Source organism: Falco biarmicus, chromosome 4, assembly GCF_023638135.1.
Source record: "Falco biarmicus isolate bFalBia1 chromosome 4, bFalBia1.pri, whole genome shotgun sequence".
NCBI lineage: Eukaryota > Metazoa > Chordata > Aves > Falconiformes > Falconidae > Falco > Falco biarmicus.
The window spans coordinates 50,581,975-50,600,932 of record NC_079291.1 but is presented as its reverse complement, the minus strand read 5'-3'; the positions used below and the strand labels follow the sequence as shown (position 1 = coordinate 50,600,932).

The 18,958-nt window shown below is 40.8% G+C and overlaps 1 protein-coding gene and 1 long non-coding RNA gene across 3 annotated transcripts in view; one reads left to right on the top strand and one right to left on the bottom strand.

Annotated features, from left to right (window-relative positions):
• Positions 1–4,592: 4,592 nt before the first annotated feature.
• Positions 4,593–5,359, bottom strand: LOC130147873 (uncharacterized). The gene is made up of 2 exons (XR_008821410.1): positions 4,843–5,359; positions 4,593–4,680 (listed from the first exon to the last, which is right to left on the bottom strand). It is a non-coding gene; the product is annotated as an uncharacterized LOC130147873 (long non-coding RNA).
• Positions 5,360–5,537: 178 nt separating this feature from the next.
• The window catches only part of WDR37 (WD repeat domain 37), a 48,178-nt gene continuing 34,757 nt past the window's right edge, over positions 5,538–18,958 (top strand). Inside the window, exons 1-3 of one of the 2 annotated variants that reach the window (XM_056335669.1) lie at positions 5,570–5,689; positions 11,099–11,130; positions 14,979–15,156. In XM_056335669.1, coding sequence (XP_056191644.1) covers positions 15,019–15,156 — 138 coding nt within the window. In that variant the 5' untranslated portion in view covers positions 5,570–5,689; positions 11,099–11,130; positions 14,979–15,018. Of the gene's footprint in view, positions 5,690–11,098; positions 11,131–14,978; positions 15,157–18,958 lie in introns of both variants that reach the window. The other variant, XM_056335668.1, reaches the window with a different exon arrangement.

Sequence of the window (18,958 nt, the reverse complement as noted above, 5' to 3'; positions counted from 1 at the left end):
CATAGTAGAATCCCTTGAATTCAAGAGGTTAAGTCTGTGCCGTACAGATGACAACCTGTGGCACTTGTTGAGGTGGGGCGTACTGGTCAGTTGTCTCCTTCACTGACAGCTAGTTTGTTGAAAACAGTTCCTGTATTACTCAAGCTCTGGAATTGCCTAACTCATTAAGTTCTTAAGGGACACAGAATGAAATGCCTGGCTTCTGGACAGGAATCAAGTGTAGGCGAGATGTCAAGATGAGCTGCTCAGATAGGGTAGTTCCAGATAGGCACAGACACCCAGCCTAAAGGCAGAGGAGCTTCAATACCAGCCTCTGTAGAAACTTCACCGTAGTTGAGTACCTTCTGAGCAAGACTTATTTTGCTGTTTTATTGCCTTTCCACAGATTTGGATTTATGTTTTGATTCCATAAAAGGCCTAGAAATGACATTTCATGTGTTGTCTTGTGAGGCATTATTCTTTCTGATTGCCTATCAACTCATGTTCCAGCATTTCAGTCTGGTTTGTTCTGATTTTTCCTATGAACAGGACAGATGGCCATTTAGAGATCCCAGTAGCAGAACAAAATGTTCAGACTAACAGTGCATATCTTAAAAGACGGGTATCTTACAAGGGTTCCCCTGTGCAGAGCTTGATGAAGGGAGAGTAAGGGCAGAAGATGGTTTGAGTAGAAGCCACTTGAAACCAGCAGAGAGCATCAAAAATTAAAAAAAAAAAAAAGTATGAGAATGTGCCAGATGCTGCGTATCCCTTTAACTATAGAAAACACAACGTAAGAACATTAATGTTAATATTGTTATTCATTAATATACTACAAATGTAGTATTATCACAGGAACACTAATAATAATTAATAAGCGCTCTCAGAAAGGACTGAAATGTACACAGATTACTTTTTATCCTGAGTCGCTGTTAAGCATGAAAACACAGTAACAGGAAATTGAGCTTTGCGGAAATACTGAGGACATCCTTTACCATATTGATCACTTGCTAGTTTCATTGTTCCACGTGAAAAAAATCGTATCAAATTTATCTTCTATTATTCTCCTAATGTAACCAATTACAAACTACACAAATCTATCAAAAATGCTCTTAACTACTGAGATGGACATGCAAACCAGCATTTCATATTAAGACAACAGAGTTAACCAACCCTTCCTGAGAGAGAAGCTCTGTTGCAACAGAAACTTCTGCCCTAAAAGAGAGAGATAGTGTCTGTACATGGGTGGGGCACAGCTGATTGGTGACATACACCAATGAGCAGGTCTACACAGTGATGTTCAGGCTGCAGGGTGGAGGGATACCAGAAAAATGTCCCTATAGATAATGGAGAAAAGAGACTTTTTTTCCTAGTGGTAACTGTTGAGAACTTCTATATCAGCACTTTAAAACCTGATGCTCAGAAACAACTATAGTTCCCGTCTTGAGCAGAGAAACAAAGCATTTCACCTGGAGCAATGTTGGTGAGCACCACGTCTGACAAGTCCTAGTGGATAATGAGAGGTAAAAAGCAGCCAAAAAGGATGAGAGAGACAAAGTAAACCCTTTTCACAAAACAGACAAGGGAGAGACCTCCCAAGCCTTTAACTAGAGACACTTTCAGTATTAGGTGTTTTATGTCACCTGTATCATCTTTCCTTGTGTGCCCTTCCAGACTTGCCCTGTACCTTCAAAGAAGCAATTTGTGTTGAAAATAAAACATCCTCATTTTTGTAATGGTATGCATTTCACTGAAACCTCAGAACTTTACTCCTCCCCACATAAACAGAAACATGCCTGAAGTGACATACACATGCCCTTGAGACTTCATTTAATTTATGCATCTCCTGAAGTCTGCTGACTTTCCAAACGCTCTGCTAACAAGCGAAAAGCAGTTTCTTGGCACCACTGGGAAGCTTCTCATTTCCCTTGAAAATCCAACTAGCTGCAAATCACTGACAGAATTTTGCTATCTACTAAGATAAAGGGAAATGCAACCCCCACCAAACTGGAGGAAAACATCTTAATTCTCCAGCAAGTTAAACAAGTACACAGTAAACCACAGGATGAAGCAAATGCTGAACAAACTTGGGATTTGACCCCAGCCTAGAACGCATAGACTCTTGAGACATGCCTCTCCTCTGTTTTCAGCTTTGCCAAGGAAAATTAAGGGTTTCTTTGCACCCTTCAAATCCAGCCTGCCTCTTTTTAAGCTTCCTGTTCACTGGCTCTAATGTTTAAGACTTCCAGTTCACCCTTCTCAGCAATAGAGCTATCCGTGTTCCTGGTCTCCTTGAAGAATCCTTCTCAGAAGTCTGCTCCTGCCCTGGAGTCATAGCTCTTCAGAAAACATTTATCTAAGTGATCCACTTATGTACAGAGCAAACAACAGCCCAGGTTTTATCTGAATTGGGAGGTAAATACTTCCCAGTCCTAACTAATCTGCTGTTGTTCACTTGACCCTTCTCTCTTAAAAGGCCTATTTCAGGAAAGTGGGTTTGCTTCAGCTTGCTTCAAAGACAGATGGCTTTGTAGTAAAAAATGTAATACATGTATGCTAAATATATATAAGTAGGATCTTGTATTTGCATTCAGTTTTGCTATCTCAAGCATAATGGAAAGAATGCTGTGATGGATGGCTTCCAAATGTTTTTGTACAGCATAAGGTGATGATTAATGATATAGGAAACAACTCTTTTAGGAAGGAGTTATTAGGAGGTTTCCTGTATGAAGGAAGAAATAACCCTTGAGCCCTTTTCTCCTTTAGATCTGTTTGTCTTTTTTCTTTCTTTCTCTGGACAGGATGCTCTGCCTTTTCCTGCTACTTTTACAGGTTTGGAAAATCTTAATTTAGGAGATTCAGCTATTATTCTGTTGCTGGTTTCCTAAGCCTTGTATCTTGTCCTCTCGAGTCCAGCCAGCCAAATGTGCAGAAGTAGGTCTGGAAGGTGATGTCCAGGTTAACCTAACTTTTGCCAGTCTGTTTACTGCAATATGTATTAAAAAAGCTTCTTAGCTGTTGATAGTCACAGAATGGTTTGGGTTGGAAGGGACAGTAAAGATCACCTAGTTCCACCGCCCCCGCCATGAGCAGGGACACCTTCCACTAGACCAGGTTGCTCAAAGCCCCGTCCAGCCTGGCCTTGGGCACTGCCAGGGACGGGGCACCCACAGCTTCTCTGGGCAACCTCTGCCAGTGCCTTGCCACCCTCCAAGTGAAGAATTTCTTCCTTGTATCTAATCTAAACCTACCCTCTTTCAGTTTAAAGCCACCCTCACCCCCCACCCCTTGTCCTATTGCTACTTGTCCTTGTAAAACGCCCTTCTCCAGCTTTCTTGCAGACCCCTTTAGGTACTGGAAGGTCTCCCCGGAGCCTTCTCTCTTCCCCAGGCTGAACAAGCCCAACTCTCTCAGCCTGTCCTCACATGGGAGAGGTGCTTCAGCCCTCTGGTCATCTTTGTGGCCCTGCCCTGGACTCACTCCAACAGGTCTATGTTCTTCTTACGTTTGAGGCCCCAGAGCTGAATGCAGTACTCCAGGTCGAGTCTCACGAGAGCAGATGCTAACTAGTACTGCTAGTTAGATATGATACCAACTTGTACTGCACTGTTTCCCTAGGCTCCTGTATTGCTATCTGTGTCTCATTTTAAAACAAGTAGTTTGTGAAAAAGCAGGTGCAGTCTTTTGTTCTTATATTACACAGTGGCTGCTACTGTTGTAGTGCCATGACAAAACCAAACTGGTAACAGGGCTAGAGTGACAATGGGCTGCTTCCTGTTCTTTTCTCATTAGAAAGCAACTGCGGCCATGCAAGGCCTGTTAATTTTCAGGTCAGAGCCACCCTGTATCATCGAAAAAGTTGTGTAAGCCCCTGTCTTTACTTATTACAGTATTTTTCATTTCTTCAGGAATAAAATGGTCACGTCTGTTTTTCCCCCTGCTGGTAAAGAGTGAACTTCTCCAGAGGATAAGTTGCCACCTGTTTTCCCAGGCAAATCTCAAATGCAGATCATTGTGCCCTCGCTGGACATCTTTTTTCTTCATACTTATAGCTAAAGCTGTTATGGTACAGTAGAATTATATTTGGATGAAGTAATTTTGGTAGGAATAATGAGGCTTTAAAAAATGTTTGGTTGGGAACTGAATAGCTGAGGACTTGAGTTGTGACTTGGCTAAGATGGCTGAGATAACTGCAACTGCACCAACTATAAAGAGAATTTAAAGCATCAAACAGTTGCATTTGGTCAGGTTCTGTTCAGGCTTCCTGCTAGACAACTCTGTTCCAGCTCTCGTCCATCTTTTGCCTGTTCTGTCTTCCCCCATTTCCTCTCCTTAAAGCCATTTAGCCATTCATTTTGCTTCCTTTTCTCTTTTTGGTGGCTTTGAAGAAGGGAATAGGTTAAAATTATGGGAAGTTCTCAACCAGTTAGGGCGTTTATCTTGTAGAATGACCTCCAGCGATGGAAAACCTACAGCGATGCTAGTAAATAGGTAAAACACACCATTTTTGTCAGTGTTAATACAGCTGCAGTTAAGACATGACTGCACAGGATGAGGTAAAAAGGAAAAAGAAGACGAAAGAGCAGCAGGCATAATTGTAGCTGGGAAGCACATGAAAAGAAAATGTAATATTTTCAGCCCTCACTGAGGCACATGTTCTTCTGGCCTTTCCACAGATCTCTTCTAAGGCAGCCAGATAATCTGCAGGAAGAGAGAAAATAATTAGGCAAAGGCCTCTTTTGACTTTCACAGTCTGCTACAATGAATGGGAGTTTTAGGTGAACGTTTCTTCTAAGTGTTAATCAGCAAAGGAATTAATCACATTTCAATTATGTGTTGTAAGCTTCAAAGCGAACAGCCTACTTGCAAATGTAGTGGTTAGCTTTGATTCACTGCTTCTCTCCTATCATCTGCAGATGCAGTCAGCAAGTCTGGGCTCAGTATTTTCCAGCCATTCTGTATTAGAAAATAAGGAATTCCAGCGTGTTTCAGGGGAGTTCCATCTCCCTTGCCAGTCCACAGCCATCCACTCGGGCATCAGTTTGGCTGCAATGCAATTCAGATGTTTGAATATCGGCGTTAAATCAAGCCCTAGGTGTTGATGTTGGTGCAACCTGGGGGACGCCGGGTGGCCAGCTAAGCACTGAGGCGTGGGGCTGTGGGCGCGGGGCCGTTTGCCCCGTCCCTCGCAGCATACCCGGGCCTGCGGCCGGGGGGATTCGCGTGCCGGTCCCCTGTTCGCGACCGCACCACAGGCTAAAGGCCGCACACGCCCGGCAGCGGTACGGCGCCGGCACCCCTGCCATCGCCCCACCGGGGCTCACGCCGCCACGCCAAGCGAGCCGTCCGGCGGCGGCCCGTACCCGGGTGCCGCTGGCATTTCCGGGCCTCCGGGCCGAAACCACCCGCGGCTGCGGCCACCGGGCGGGAGAGGGGCCTGGAGCGGCCGCCCACAGCCCGGCCCGTCGCCATAGCGGCGAGCGGGGGCCGCGCGCCGCTTCCGCCCGCCGCCGGATGTGGCCGCCAGGGCTCCTCACCCGCCGGGCGCGCGGCTGCCGGAGCGCGGCGCTGGGCTCCTCGCTGCCGCCGTTGGCCCTCCTGCCCTTCTTCTCCTCCTCTTCCTCCTCCTCCTCCTCCCCGTCCCCCTTACCCTCCCGCGCCGCCTGCGGCCCTGCCCCTTCCCGCCCGCCGCCCCGGCTGTGGCTGACAGGTGAGTGCGGGCGGCCGCCGTGCCCCCCTTCGGCGCGCCCCTCAGCGGGGCGCAGACCCTCCGCCATCTTCCCGCCCGGCGCGTCCCCCCGCTGCGGGTGGCGGCGGCTCCCTGAGGGGGTGCGGGCGCGGCGCGGCCCGGCCCGGTGCGGGGGGAGCCGCGGGGGCGGGGCAGGGCCGGGCCGGGGGTCTCGGGGGCAGCGCGGCGGCGGGGGCAGCGGGCGCGACCTGCGCGGTGCCGCCGCTCGCCAGGCCCGTGGCGGAACGCGGGGCTCCGGCCTCGGCGCCCCCTCCCAACCCGTCCCATTCCCGTCTGTTTCCGCGTGAAATGACTTGCACGTTCTTTCTAGAAAACCGAAATAACCGCAAACGAGCCCTTCTTCCTCTTCTCTTAGGTGTAGGTTGTTTTGGGTTTTTTCATCTTTTTTTTCCTCCCTAACACTTCCACCCCGAGGCCGTGGGGATGGTTCCAGGTGTGCAGCTAGTGGAACCCAGGGTGCCTGCTGAGGAGGCTCTGCTCGCCAGCTTTGTTGGTGTGCTGCTGCATGTCCTGAGGACAAGCCAGGTGTCGTACCTCATTAGTGTACAGGTTAAGTCCAGATCCTCTGATATCTGTACAAGTGGAGTAAACATGAAATGCCCAGATTCCCTGTCTAGGGGGGCACGAGTGTGTGAGGAGGGGAGGTGCTGTCTGTGGACAGCAGGGTGGATCTGGCCTTCTGCAGCGGGAGGATGACTTGGAACCATCTGAGATGGGTAAAAGTTACGTCTGTAAGGGAGCCATTTCTCTCTGCAGTATTTCTCTTCCTGAGCTAAAAACAGTGAAGACAAACTTGAGGGAAGAATTAATATGCTTAGTGTATTCAGAGGTTGAGTAGATATTAGGTGCCAGTTATAGAAGAAAATTAAATAAAAAGACTGTGCTTATGCAAAGACAAGGAAAACTTGTCAAGTTAAGCCTTGAACTGTTCAAGAACATACTGGTGTTTGCAAAAAAAAAAAAAAGAGAAACTTCTACATGTGTTTTTTATCCCTCTTGTTACATCTTCCAGCTTGTCCAAGTTTGTTTTGTTATAGAGGTTTAAAGTATGCTTCCTATAACAATAATTCATGGAAGGTTTATGTAAAGAACTGGTGGAACAGCTTCTTTGAAATGATTCAGTGTCATTGAGTACACCTTGAAATTATACAAACGTCTATTGTTCAGGCACCCATTTTGCAACATCACAGTAGTATCATTATCCTGAAGCAAATTTTGGAAACTGTTTTCCGAACAAGCCTGCTGTTGGCGTTTCTGATGTGATGTTTTTGAAAGTGAGCTGGTAACGTCAAGAATACTCAAGTATGTTTTCTAATGAGTAGTTTACATTAGATAAAATCTTGTGTGTGCGTGTGTCAGCCCTAACGTGTCTTGTAATAACTTTAAGGTGTAGCTTTGTGTGTTATGGACTGGGGCAGTTATTTTAAGAAAAGTTGCCTGCACCAAACATCAGAATTTAAGGCAGAGGCCACTGTAATGTTTGGTTTCTTTTTTTTTTTTTTTTGCCTGTTTATGTGTACATTTGTCCCTAAACTAGTTTATCATGCTAAATCTAAGGGTAACTCTTTCTAAGATGAGACTCTCTAATGTAGATATGCCCTTCCACCATCTTTCTTTTAAATTTAGGACTTGTTTAAAGGATGCAGTCTTGTATGGACTGAAGTGCTTGAGAATGTTGGTATAGTCATGGGAGAAATATTGTGAGTGTGGTGATAGTGTCTTGAAAGAAGAGCTTGCTTCTACAAAATCCAGAAACTGCAAGCCAGGACTAGTATGCATCAAGTAAGGAGAAGTTAAGTTATATGTTTGAGATGAGATTGGAATGTTTTTTTGTCATGGAATTTTTAAGTCTTGGAGCTAAGACTAGTAGCTTGTTTTGTGGGTTGAAGGCCAGGGTGAGGGCCTTGTTTTGGAGGCCACTGCTTCAAACCCCTGTGGTGGAGAGTTTGTTAGTACTGAGGAATGGATGAGAATTGCGATGGTGTTCTTACAAGCCAGAGTGGTTTGTTATTTCCTTGAGTAATACCTACTGACTGTTTTGAGACTGTCTTAGTGTCTCAGGATGATAGGACTAGGTACTTGCAGTGCTGTTACATGTGCTATTGGAAAGTTTGGTAAGTTCTCTGTGGTAGGCCATATGAGGAAAAGCTTCAAGAATGTGCTGTACAAAGTTTATTTATTGGTGTGTCGGAAAAGCTTGCTAAATGTATTATAGTTACTGTCAAAGTTGCTTGCTTTTGTTGGTGTTTGAAGCAGTAGAAGATGCTAATTTATTAGCAAATAATATATTCCCAAATGAAGAGCAATGATATTAGAGGTCACTCTGCTTACATAAAAGCATAATTGCAATTTGTCTGGTACTTCATAATAAGTACCTACATATTGTTTGTTTAGACTAGCACAATAAGATTCTGGCTTCTGAATATGGTGCGGTGTTTCCTTAAACAAATACCTGATTAAACTGCCTTTGCTCTTAAACTTCTTTTGGATTCTTCACCCTCAGGTTTTCTATTTGCATACATACCTGCACATGCATCTAGACTACTTCTAGGCTATTACAGATTTGCTCATACAGGAATGGGAGCTAAAATGTCCGTGAAACAGCTAAGGAAATAGAGTAGCCTTCAAACATATTTTAGCATTTAACCAGCAGTAATCTAGCAGGACCTGATTCTGTCTTTTGAATTCCTCAGTAAAGTCAGCTAACCAATACCTGTTGATAAAACAAAGTACGATATATACTCATAGGTAATTAACTAGTGTTAAATGTAAGGTTATATTGTACCCTGTACCATTTAAACTGGTTGAAACTGTGAGCACACTCAGTGAGTGTAGGTAGCACAGATCTCAAAGGAGTTGTATGCTTTCAGGACATCAGCAAGTTCACTTAACAGGTCTCGGTCTCGTGATTATTAGTGGACCCAGGCAGGTTTTTTCTATATTATAAATTAAAAAAAACAAACCCCTATCCAAGTTTGATATTTATTATTGTTTAATGTTAGTCAAAATGAGTCTGTCTGGTTGAGAGTACAATTTCTTGCTTTAGTAGAGACTGTTTGGCAGGCTAAGTCTGCACTGCATTTTGGTGTGATTGCAGCATTTGCTGTCATGGTTGAATTAGCAAGATAAAAGCTTGCTAGCAGCAAAACTGGGCTGGCTTACACTTGGATGTTGATGCTAGAAGCTTGGTCAGAGTAGGTACTTAGTAATGCGTTAAAGCTTTTATTGTCGATTTCCAGATGTATAACATACTTCAAATTCATTGGTACAGTTTTTTACTATGCTTTCTGTTGAAGGGAGGTTGCGACCTTTTCAGTGGTGGATGCTTTCCCCTTTTACATTTCGAGGAACATCCAGTTTTGTTTGAAGTATGCTGCACTAAATTTAGAAGAAGAATTAATGTTGTAGTGCTTGAGTGAGATTTCATAAGGTTTGAGCACACTTGACAGTGGTTCTAGCATCCTCTGTCATGATCTGGGATGGTTTTGTTTCCTAAATATTTATCTTTAGCAAAACAACTACTCTTACAAAGAAGTCTGTTTAGCCTGGTCTTTCTCAGGTGTGCTGTATGCTTGGAGCTTGCATTGAATTAATGGAGTTTGAATGTACAGCATCTTTGAAACAAATTGTTCACTGAAGACCTCAAAATGGAAGTTTTGCTCTTTTAAATCCAGTTTCTTTGCATATTAATAAAGATTGTAGAGGCGAACATTGGTACTTAAATTCCCTTAACTCATGAGTAATGCTGTCAAATTGAGTTATGTGTAAGTAAGAAGGTAATAACTGTAATCATTCTCTTCTTTTTTTGCCTTTCCCTCTCTGCCTTGTGGAAAAATCCCCAACCTAAACCAAAAGATCAAAACCCCAAACCCCCTCACCCATGTTAATTGGCATCTTTGTATCTTAAGGTTTTAATGTTGCACAGAATAATTACTATTGTAAAAAGTGTTAGTTTCTTACATAGTATACACTGAAATTTTGTTCTAAACTGTTTGAAAATGAGAGACCTGAGACTAAGACATTTAAGAGCAAATACAGTAAAAAAAATTCTGTGTTCTTTGATTATTTATTTTTTTTTGTAATACAATCCTTTAAATAGTAAGTATTACTATTGTGAAACTCTAAACAAAATGGAACAGGGAAATCTTGGATAAGATGTTGCTGAAACTTCCTGATGCTTTTCCCTTTACAGACTTCTGTGTTGTCTTGTATGAACAAAAAAGGAAATGCAATACTGTAGCCGTTCTGTCTGTGCCTGACACTTCTTAAAACAGATTTTCTTCCTGGCTTCAGCAGCATGCATACTCCAGGAATTCTTTCCTTTCAGCAGTCTGCTTGTTCTGTGTTCAAGAGTAGAAGTAGTAGGCAAGTAGAATTAGTTGATAGCTGCAGTGAATTTTTAAGTCTAGTAAGACCAGTGTGTGCACTTCTGTTTAGTGCCATTTCTTTGTTGTAGCTAAATAAAACAGCACTTGGTTACACATCTGCTCTTTACTGTTACTCTGATGAAATATTTCCTGTGACTGAATTCATGGTAACACCTGTCACAGAAAGGTAGGTGGCAGAACTTTAATTTAACACACTCTAAAATATGCTGCGAGTTTAATTAAAGTACTTGAAATACTGAAGTATCTTTGCATTTAGAAAGTTGTAATCACCTGTGGTCTAGATGTTTTCTAGGACATCTTTTTCTCCCCTACTTATGCTGATTGAATTTGTCAGAAATTCATTTGGTACCATTCTCCTGAGGCTTTGATGGATCGCTGTGTGAAGAACACTATGCAAAAGCAGCATTTTCCAAAACGGTTGAGCAGAATAGCTCAATATGTTTCATAAGCTCACTTTTTAATACTGCAGTACTTGTGAATTGCCCCCCTTAATAAATATTGTTTAGTGATACAACATTTCCCCCCATTTTCTGTGGGTTTTTTTTTGCTTGTTTGTTTTTTGTCGGAAAGTACTTTTGTTTAGCTTTTTTTTTTTACTCTTGATTGCTGATTTTTAGCTTTTGTGAATTCAGCTTCATTTGGTTCAGGGAACAAGAGTTCTGTACTTTGTAATTTTTCATCTTGTAGTATTACTAAGTAGAAGGAAAGTGAATTTATCTTTTCAGAACCCATTTGTAGCACTCAAAAGTTATGATTAGGTACATCTGACTAACAGTATATAATGGGTCATTTTGAAGTCTTTTTTTCTTACTTTGACTGGGATTTGGTGCTTAGCCTTGACTTGTTTTGATGTTTTCCCTCACCCCCCTTCCCTGTTGTCTGGTGTGTTTTAACTACAAAATTTTCAAAACTGTGAAAGACTTTGACTGGTTTGTATACTACTGAATGTTTCACTAATCAATATTTAATATGGTTTTCATAGGATATGTAACATGACACTGATATTCTGGACAGGTAATTTTCATTGTTTGAAAACCTTACATAATAAGGGGAATCAGGTAACTGCTAGAAATGAGCACCTTATTTATTTATTTTTTTAGCATCATATTGCCAAGGATCTGTTTTGTGAAATCTACGCTTGAAAAATCTACAGCTTCTTACTGTTGCAATTAGCATCAAAATAAATCTGAAATTGTCAAAGTGAAGTTAATATTTAAAGGGACACTGTCACTTTTAAAACCTGAATTTACATCCTGGTTCTAAAAACTTTTAGTTATTGCTCCCTTACTGGAAAGTTTGTCAGGCTATTTGGTGGAATTCAGAACAATATTAAAGGCAGTGAAGCTCATCCCCTTTGGCTTCTCCTTCCTATCCTCTGTGTGCACATGACTGCTTGTGGCCTCTTTGGTTTCAGCTTTGCTATGGCTGTGTGCGCCCTCTTGCAGAGCCTGGGGACGAGCGTGCATGCTTGCTCTCTCCAGTACAGTGCATGAGTGATGTGGTCATGCTGGTGCATGAGGAGAACGCAGTCACGGTCAGTGACACTGGCTGCAGATGAAGTGCTGCTACCAAATAAATACAGTAACGGAGGTCCTTCTTACCTCATCTTTTCTGTTTGCTTATGAGCTGTGACAGTAGAAACTTTTATGTAGTCGATGTGAGAATTTCAGTATGTAAACATGTAATCTCACCCATTTGACTGTGTCCCTTTAAATTCTATATGCTAGAATGTATAGCTCCCAAATCTGTACGTACTGGTACTGAGTGGTGCGGTTGATTCTCTTGAGGGAAGGGATACCATCCAGAGGGACCTTGACAGGCTTGAGGAGTAGGCCCGCGCGAACCTCATGAAGTTCAACAAGGCCAAGTGCAAGGTCCTGCGCCTTGGATGGGGTGATCCCCAGTGTCAGCACAGACTAGAGAATAGATGGGTTGAGAGCATTTGTGCAGAGGAAAACTTGGAGATACTGGTGGATGAAACATCTGACATGATGCAGCAATGTGTGCTTGCAGCCCACAAAGCTGAGAATGTGCAATACAAGAAAGGCAGTGTGAGAAAGATATGGACCTTTTGGAGCGACTCCGGAAAAGGGCCACAAAAACGATCAGAGGGCTCGAACACCTCTGCTATGAAGAGGGACTGAGAGAGTTGGGGTTGTTTAGCCTGGAAGAGTTGTCTCTGGAGAAGACCCTGTTGTGGCCTTTCAATAATTAAAGGGGGCTTTTAAGAAAGAGGGAGAGAGACTTTTTACGAGGGCCTGTAGTGACAGAACAAGGGATAATGGTTTGAAACTAAAAGAGGGTAGATTTAGATTAGATATAAGGAAGAAATTTTTATGATGTGGGTGGTGAAACACTGGAACAGGTTGCCTGAAGAGGCTGTAGATGCCTCATCCTTGGAAACAACATTCAAGGTCAGGTTGGACAGGGCTCTGAGCAACTTGATCTAGTTGAAGATGACTCTACTTATTGCAGAGGAGTTGGACTAGATGACCTTTAAATGTCCCTTCCAACTGAAATCATTACATGATTTTATGAAGCCATCCAGAAAAGGGTATTTCTTGGTAAAGTCCTCTAAGATGAAGTAGTTTGGCACCAGAGGGCAAATGGAAGTTAACGTAGTTAAAACAATGCCTGCTAAGGCATAAACCATATTAACATATTTGTGTACAGCTCAGGAGCCGTATCTGGCAGGAATAAGAAATTAAGGTTATTTTTTTTTCCCACAGAGCTTAATTGAAATGGTGTTAAGTGGTTTATGTCATGATATGTAACTGTGTATGTATAGCTGTCTATGTGTGTGCACACAGTTTGGTGCTTTGGGCCTTAAAAATTAATCCTGAATACTGCAGAAATAGTAAACTGAGCCATTGAAAGAGTGGCTCTCAAGGGAGGTAGGAAGGAGGGTGGAAGAGAAGAGAATATATATGTGTTTGGGATATGATCATGTTTTGAAAAGAAACAGAAATGTGGTGAGCACTGAAAACCTGTTCCTAATTCTTGACCATATGTCCAAGAATAGGAAGATACTTAGTGAAGCCCAGAAAACTGGCAATAATTTGTTTATGGGATGGGCTTTTTTTAATTTCATCCTGTCTTTCTGTGGTAGAGGAATCTAGCCACAGTGAAAAAAGATATCCAGTCAAAGAAGAAACTGCCCAATGGTAGTTAATTTAGTTCTTTAATTTGTGAATATAGCTAATTAGTTACTCCTGATTAATCACACATAAAAAGCTCTGCTGGGATTAGGTGCAGGGGAGGACTGTGCTGAGTCCAGAGGAAATGAACAAAATCATTTCAGTGCAGTAAAAGATACAGGTGCAACCTGAATTTTATTTTAGATTCACTATGGAATTGGTGTCAGGTTACTGGAAATCATCTGTTCCAAAAGCTAATTAAAATACCAATTTTTTTAATGAGAAAATTTGAGGATAGATGGGCATCAAATCCCTAACTAAATCTGTCTCATTTTGATATAAATTTATGTATCTGTGCATATTTTCATGACATAAAAACCAAAGCAAATTTAAAGTTGTTATTATTTATGGCACATACTGTGTTTTTAGCAAGGTATGCTTTCTTTGGTTTCCTTGGCTTTATGATATGTTCAAAAGCTGAAAATACCATGACAAAACCACTGAACTGGTTAATGCCTAGTCTTGTTAATAGTGATGGTGCTCATTCCTAGCTTGAGATCTAGTGTGCCGGTGGATCTTAAATTGGAAATGGCCCTGGGTTTGCTGTAAATTTTCTGTGATCAACTTACTTAAAAGGAAGCTCAGTTGCCTTGTTAGCTTTGCCAACTCTGCTCTCCTATTTCTCTGCAGACTATTGCAGCTATTTTAAGTTGTAATTGTTTCAGAAATCATTTATGCTGGAGAATGAATTTTTATTTTGTTCTCAATGTTCATGATAGGTTTGATTACTCAAAAACTTTCAAAAACATTTGAAATGTTTAACAACTGGTACCCCATGAAAATAAAATAAAATCTGTTGAATATCTGGTTTAAAAAAAATCGAGTAATTAAATGTTTTTTAAAAATAAGATTTTGACAGTAAAGTACATATTCTCCACATCTATGCAAGAAATCAAACATAATTTGATTTTTCTTAAACAGGGGAAAGCAGTATATCATGCATGGTAATATTAATTGGTGATACTGTCAGGTGCTCTTAGGGATATTAAAGATGCTTATTTGGCTTTAACAAGCTGACAAAAATTAACAGCAACAGCCTGGTAAGTCAGGTGCACTTTTACTGTTCTTGTAAGTTCATAGGCACTTTTACTACCAAGAAAGTGAAACTGTGAGCTGCCAAAAATTGTGGAAAGTAGTTTTCAGAACTTCCGTCATTAAAATTAATTTCTGCTTATGTGTCGACAAGCACATCCATTAAATTTTGTATACTAACACTTAATCTTGCATACTACATTTTTAACCTGACAGTGTCCCTAAATTATCATGTCTGTTTGCTTTCATTTTCCAGCTGGGTTTTAATTTTGCATGCATTTTGGTGGAATATAGTATGCGTAATAGTTGTTTCCTGGAAGCATTTGGGGCTGTCTCTGCTAGCGCTCTCCAGAATGGGCAAGGTAGTGGAAGTTGTTTTCTTTTTGTGGAGGTTTGTTAGCTAATGAATAAGTAATGCAGAAGTGATTCCACTTTATTTACATACATGCATACATGTTTTTGAACTTAATGTTGTTTGAAGAATAGCTGTAAGTAATAGGGAACCCTTCCTTTTAATGACAACCCAAACAACACCAAAATTTAGTAGAATTAAATACTTCTATTTTGAGAAAAAAATATGTTAAACTCTGATTAGTTTGCAAAGCAATTTGTAAATGTAATGCTTGTCCTTAGTTTATCATAGGAGCCTCCGTGAAGCTGTTTTTTTGAAGTAATGCCAATAGAAAGTGGAAGTTGTGCATCTGCTCGCCAAGCAAAGCAGAAGCGTAAATCACACAGTCTTTCAATCCGAAGAACCAACAGTTCCGAGCAAGAACGGGCAGGACTGCAGAGAGACATGTTGGAAGGACAGGTACGATCATACACTGCTGCTCAGGGAACTTCTGTAACTTTTTAATGAGTGTTTTCTATGTGAAGAAATGAAATAAACCTTAAGTAATTAAATACGCCCAGTAAAGCTTCAGGGCCAGCAGACTGTCTTGCTTGTAAGTGCTGTCTTCGGAGACTGCCGTGGATGTTAACAGTGTTTCAGATTGTATTCAGTCAGGCCTGTGGAGCTTTATGTTGGCTTTTGTGTGTTCATACATGAATGATAAAATCATGAAGAAATACAAAGAAACAGCCTGTTTATTTTGCTGTAGGCCCCCCCTGCCCCCCTTCCTTTAAAGCTGAAGATTGATTTTTGATAGTTCCTAAGTTTGAATTTGGAATAGTAGTAACCCAGGAATATGAATATACCAAAATACTTGTTATTATGACTCTGATAGGGAAGGTATTAGTGGTGCTGTTCTGCATTCCTTTCCATAAAGTAAACAAATACTGCCTGCTTGACAGAGGCATGAGCTAACTGAGATTTTTGTTTGTGTGGGTTTGTTTTTGTTTGGTTGCTGTGTTGTTTTTTTTTTTAAATTTGGCTCAAATGAAGGTGTGATATTCTATGTATTAAATTTAAGGGAAGAACAACAACAGAGTTTATTTAATCATGTCAGTCTGTGTAGTGGATGCAGTCTGGAGCCACTTGGGAGTGTTCCACATAATATTGACATTAACTGTAGGTAAGGTTCCTGTAGGAAGTATTTGAAGTAGTTCTGCCATAGATAAGCAAATATCAGTTTGAAAACTATTTATTGTCAAATTGAGTGTGCAATGTTAATGCAGGCCTGGCAAAGATCATGCAAAAAACTTTATCAGAGAAGTGGTTTGAAATGCTAACAATGTTTGGCTACGAGAAACCTCCCTTTATGGACTCTGCAGATGCTCTGAAGGGAAAACCTTGTCTTTTCTCTGTTTTGTGACTTTTTTTTTAATTGAATCTATTATTCATAAATTACACTGTTAGTTTTCTGGGAACTAACGGAGCCCAAGCTGTTGCTTCTAGTCTTGTAGGAGTTGGAGAATGTAAGTACTTGGATGGAAAACTGTTCACGTATTTGGACTATTTCAGCCTTACTTCAGGGAAGGAGTGAAGGGTGGCTGAGAGGTCAAGCCGTACTGTCACTTCTGTCTAGTAAATCAAAATTTTAAGCTGTTTTAGTACTTCTGTCAAACTCTGTAGGTGTATTATGCTGTACTATTTAAAACATTTACATATTTTAAGTGTGTTATGTATCATCTCACTTAATTTTGTTGACTTTTAACCTTGAACAGCCAGTGGCGGATTCTAACGAGAGTGTTAATGCCCTTTCACAGTGTAGCTTTGAACCGCATGAGATCTACATAGGTACTTTTGCAGATAAACAGATAACATTATTGCATGGTATTTTAATAAGCTAATTTAAATAATGCCAACTTTAAAGATGGTAAAGTGGATGTGTTTTACTATGCTGGTTACTTGAGGATGGGTTTAGATCTGCTTACGCTTTCAGGCTCTGAGAAGTGCATTGAAAACCTTTCCTACCTCTCCTTTTCTATTTCAAAAATTGTAGGACAACTTAGTTTCTTTCATAACCTTGCTGTATGGGATTATTGGGTAATTGAAGCAGAAATAATTCTTCCAACTTTAGTGTTTCTCTTAGTGTTTCATTTGTATAGTATTCTTGTTTAATCAATTTTGTTTCAAGTTGGTTTTAATCAGGATCTGTTTCACATTCTGGTTGACACTGAATGCATGAACAAAAGTATTGTCTCAAGGAGGAGGCAGATGAAGATGCAGGAAGGAATATCGTGGGGGGCGTAAGCAGCATAGTGCCACTTCTTTGAGCACAGTGCCTGTTTCAGCACAGTGCCACAGCTTAAAGTAGCTGTGAAACCGGTCTAAAACTGAATTATGCACAAAGCAGATGTGCTCTGTCATGGCTGTTAGTGGTTTGTCTTGCTTTTTGCTTTAAAACTGATGTTCAGAAAGAACTTATAAAATCAGGATCATGATAGGCTTTTCTAATTGTTTCTGAAGAAATAATCATGACTGTATGAACTGAAATGTGAGCGATACTAAATTCTGGTGTTTAGGTGCTGGCTTGGTGGAAGGCGCGTGCTGCCCTCGCCTGGCGAGTGTGCGCACGATTCCTCCTGATCCAGTCACTGTGGGAATGGAACGGATTTCTTTTGGTTTGGGTGTACAGGAGCACTGAAGAACAAAACTAGCTATATTCATCCTTAAACTTGCATTGAATAATGAAGCTCACTCGAAATTGGGTGGTGTCCTGTGATAACATTTGTACTTCCATTCCAATAATGCTTCTTCGGTACTTCTAGACCTGAAATAGTGGTTTGTGCTGTGGCAGAATCTCACTCATTTTCTTTTTTTGCTCATAGCTGATGATGTTAAGATTTTGAAATTACATATTTTTGCTTTGTTTAAAAAAGTAGATGTTGCTGATGGGCAGATTCCTTGTATATTGGATAGGTAAACATTGACATATTTATGATACGATATACAAGATACCATATTAATTTCATTTTGAAATTTGGTAACTTGTTTCCTTACATAGGTATTTCTCAGGTTTTTAATATAGCTGCATTATTTACAGGTTTTTCCAATAATAAGATGTTGTCTTCCTGATTTCTGAGGTGATGGGTTAGATATGCTACAAAGGAGTAGTTGAGCTTTTTCATTGTTAGGGGAAGGCTCAGTTAAGTGGAAACTTCTTTTAAAATACATTTTTAGCTGGCTACCTAGATAAATAAGTGCAGTAAGCCAACCTACGTATTGTGGTCCAACAACAACTGAAGAGTGGAACAGGTTTAGTAGAATTTGTGTAGTGAGCAAGGATGGATCAAAAGATGATCCATCCTTGCTCTCACTTGTAGTGGATTAATTGATTATAGTTATTAGAGTAGCGACAATATTTGTCCATTCTGATTTGCCATTTTTTAGTAGCATGCTATGCTTTAAATTTAAAGATGTTTGTTAGTACTAGGTTCTCAATACTGCAGTCAGTTGTTTTCTGCTTTACTCGCTGTCTGCTCAACAGTGTCTGATAACAGAATCATTGATACAGTGAGAACCTTGACTCCCAACAGAAATCAGTACTTACTTGTTTTGGATATGGTATGCATTTGTTCTGGGACAATATGGTGCTGATCTCTGTTTTATAGGCAGATTAATAAAACTTAAGTAACTTGCCAACAGAAACTTGGTCAAGCTGTGTATTGAGCTCAGATCATATAAATCCTGTGTTAGTGGTTTTATTACATACTTGGTTTTGTGCCTCAGAATTGCTATGTTGATTATGGTGAAGGAAATAATCAGTCCCCTTCTGTGAATTTGCTTCAAAATACTTTCTGTGAAGATGAGATGCTTGATTAATCACTTCCTAGGGAGGGGAGGATTAGAAATTGTAGTTTGTTTCCTTCACAGTTAGTTGTGGTTAGTGACAAAAGTAGGTAAATGTTAAAAATAAACTATCCTTTCAAACTTGTCTCAGGCTTTGGTAATAAAGTGCTTTGTGATGACAACTTCCTATCCTAATGCAGTCAACTTCTGAATTACTTTGTCAACCAAAGGTATTCTTTCTTCCCTGAACTGGAAGCACCTTGACATTATATTGTAATTTTTTTCCACTTTTTTTTTTAACAAGTTGTACATGTATCTTGGTTTTATAAATTTTCTCTAATGAAGACACCCCCCCAGGTGATTTGAATTCTGTCCCTTGAAAGATGAGTATGTAAAATGAGTAATTGTGTGGTGCACAGAGCTTTAAATTTTGTGTTCT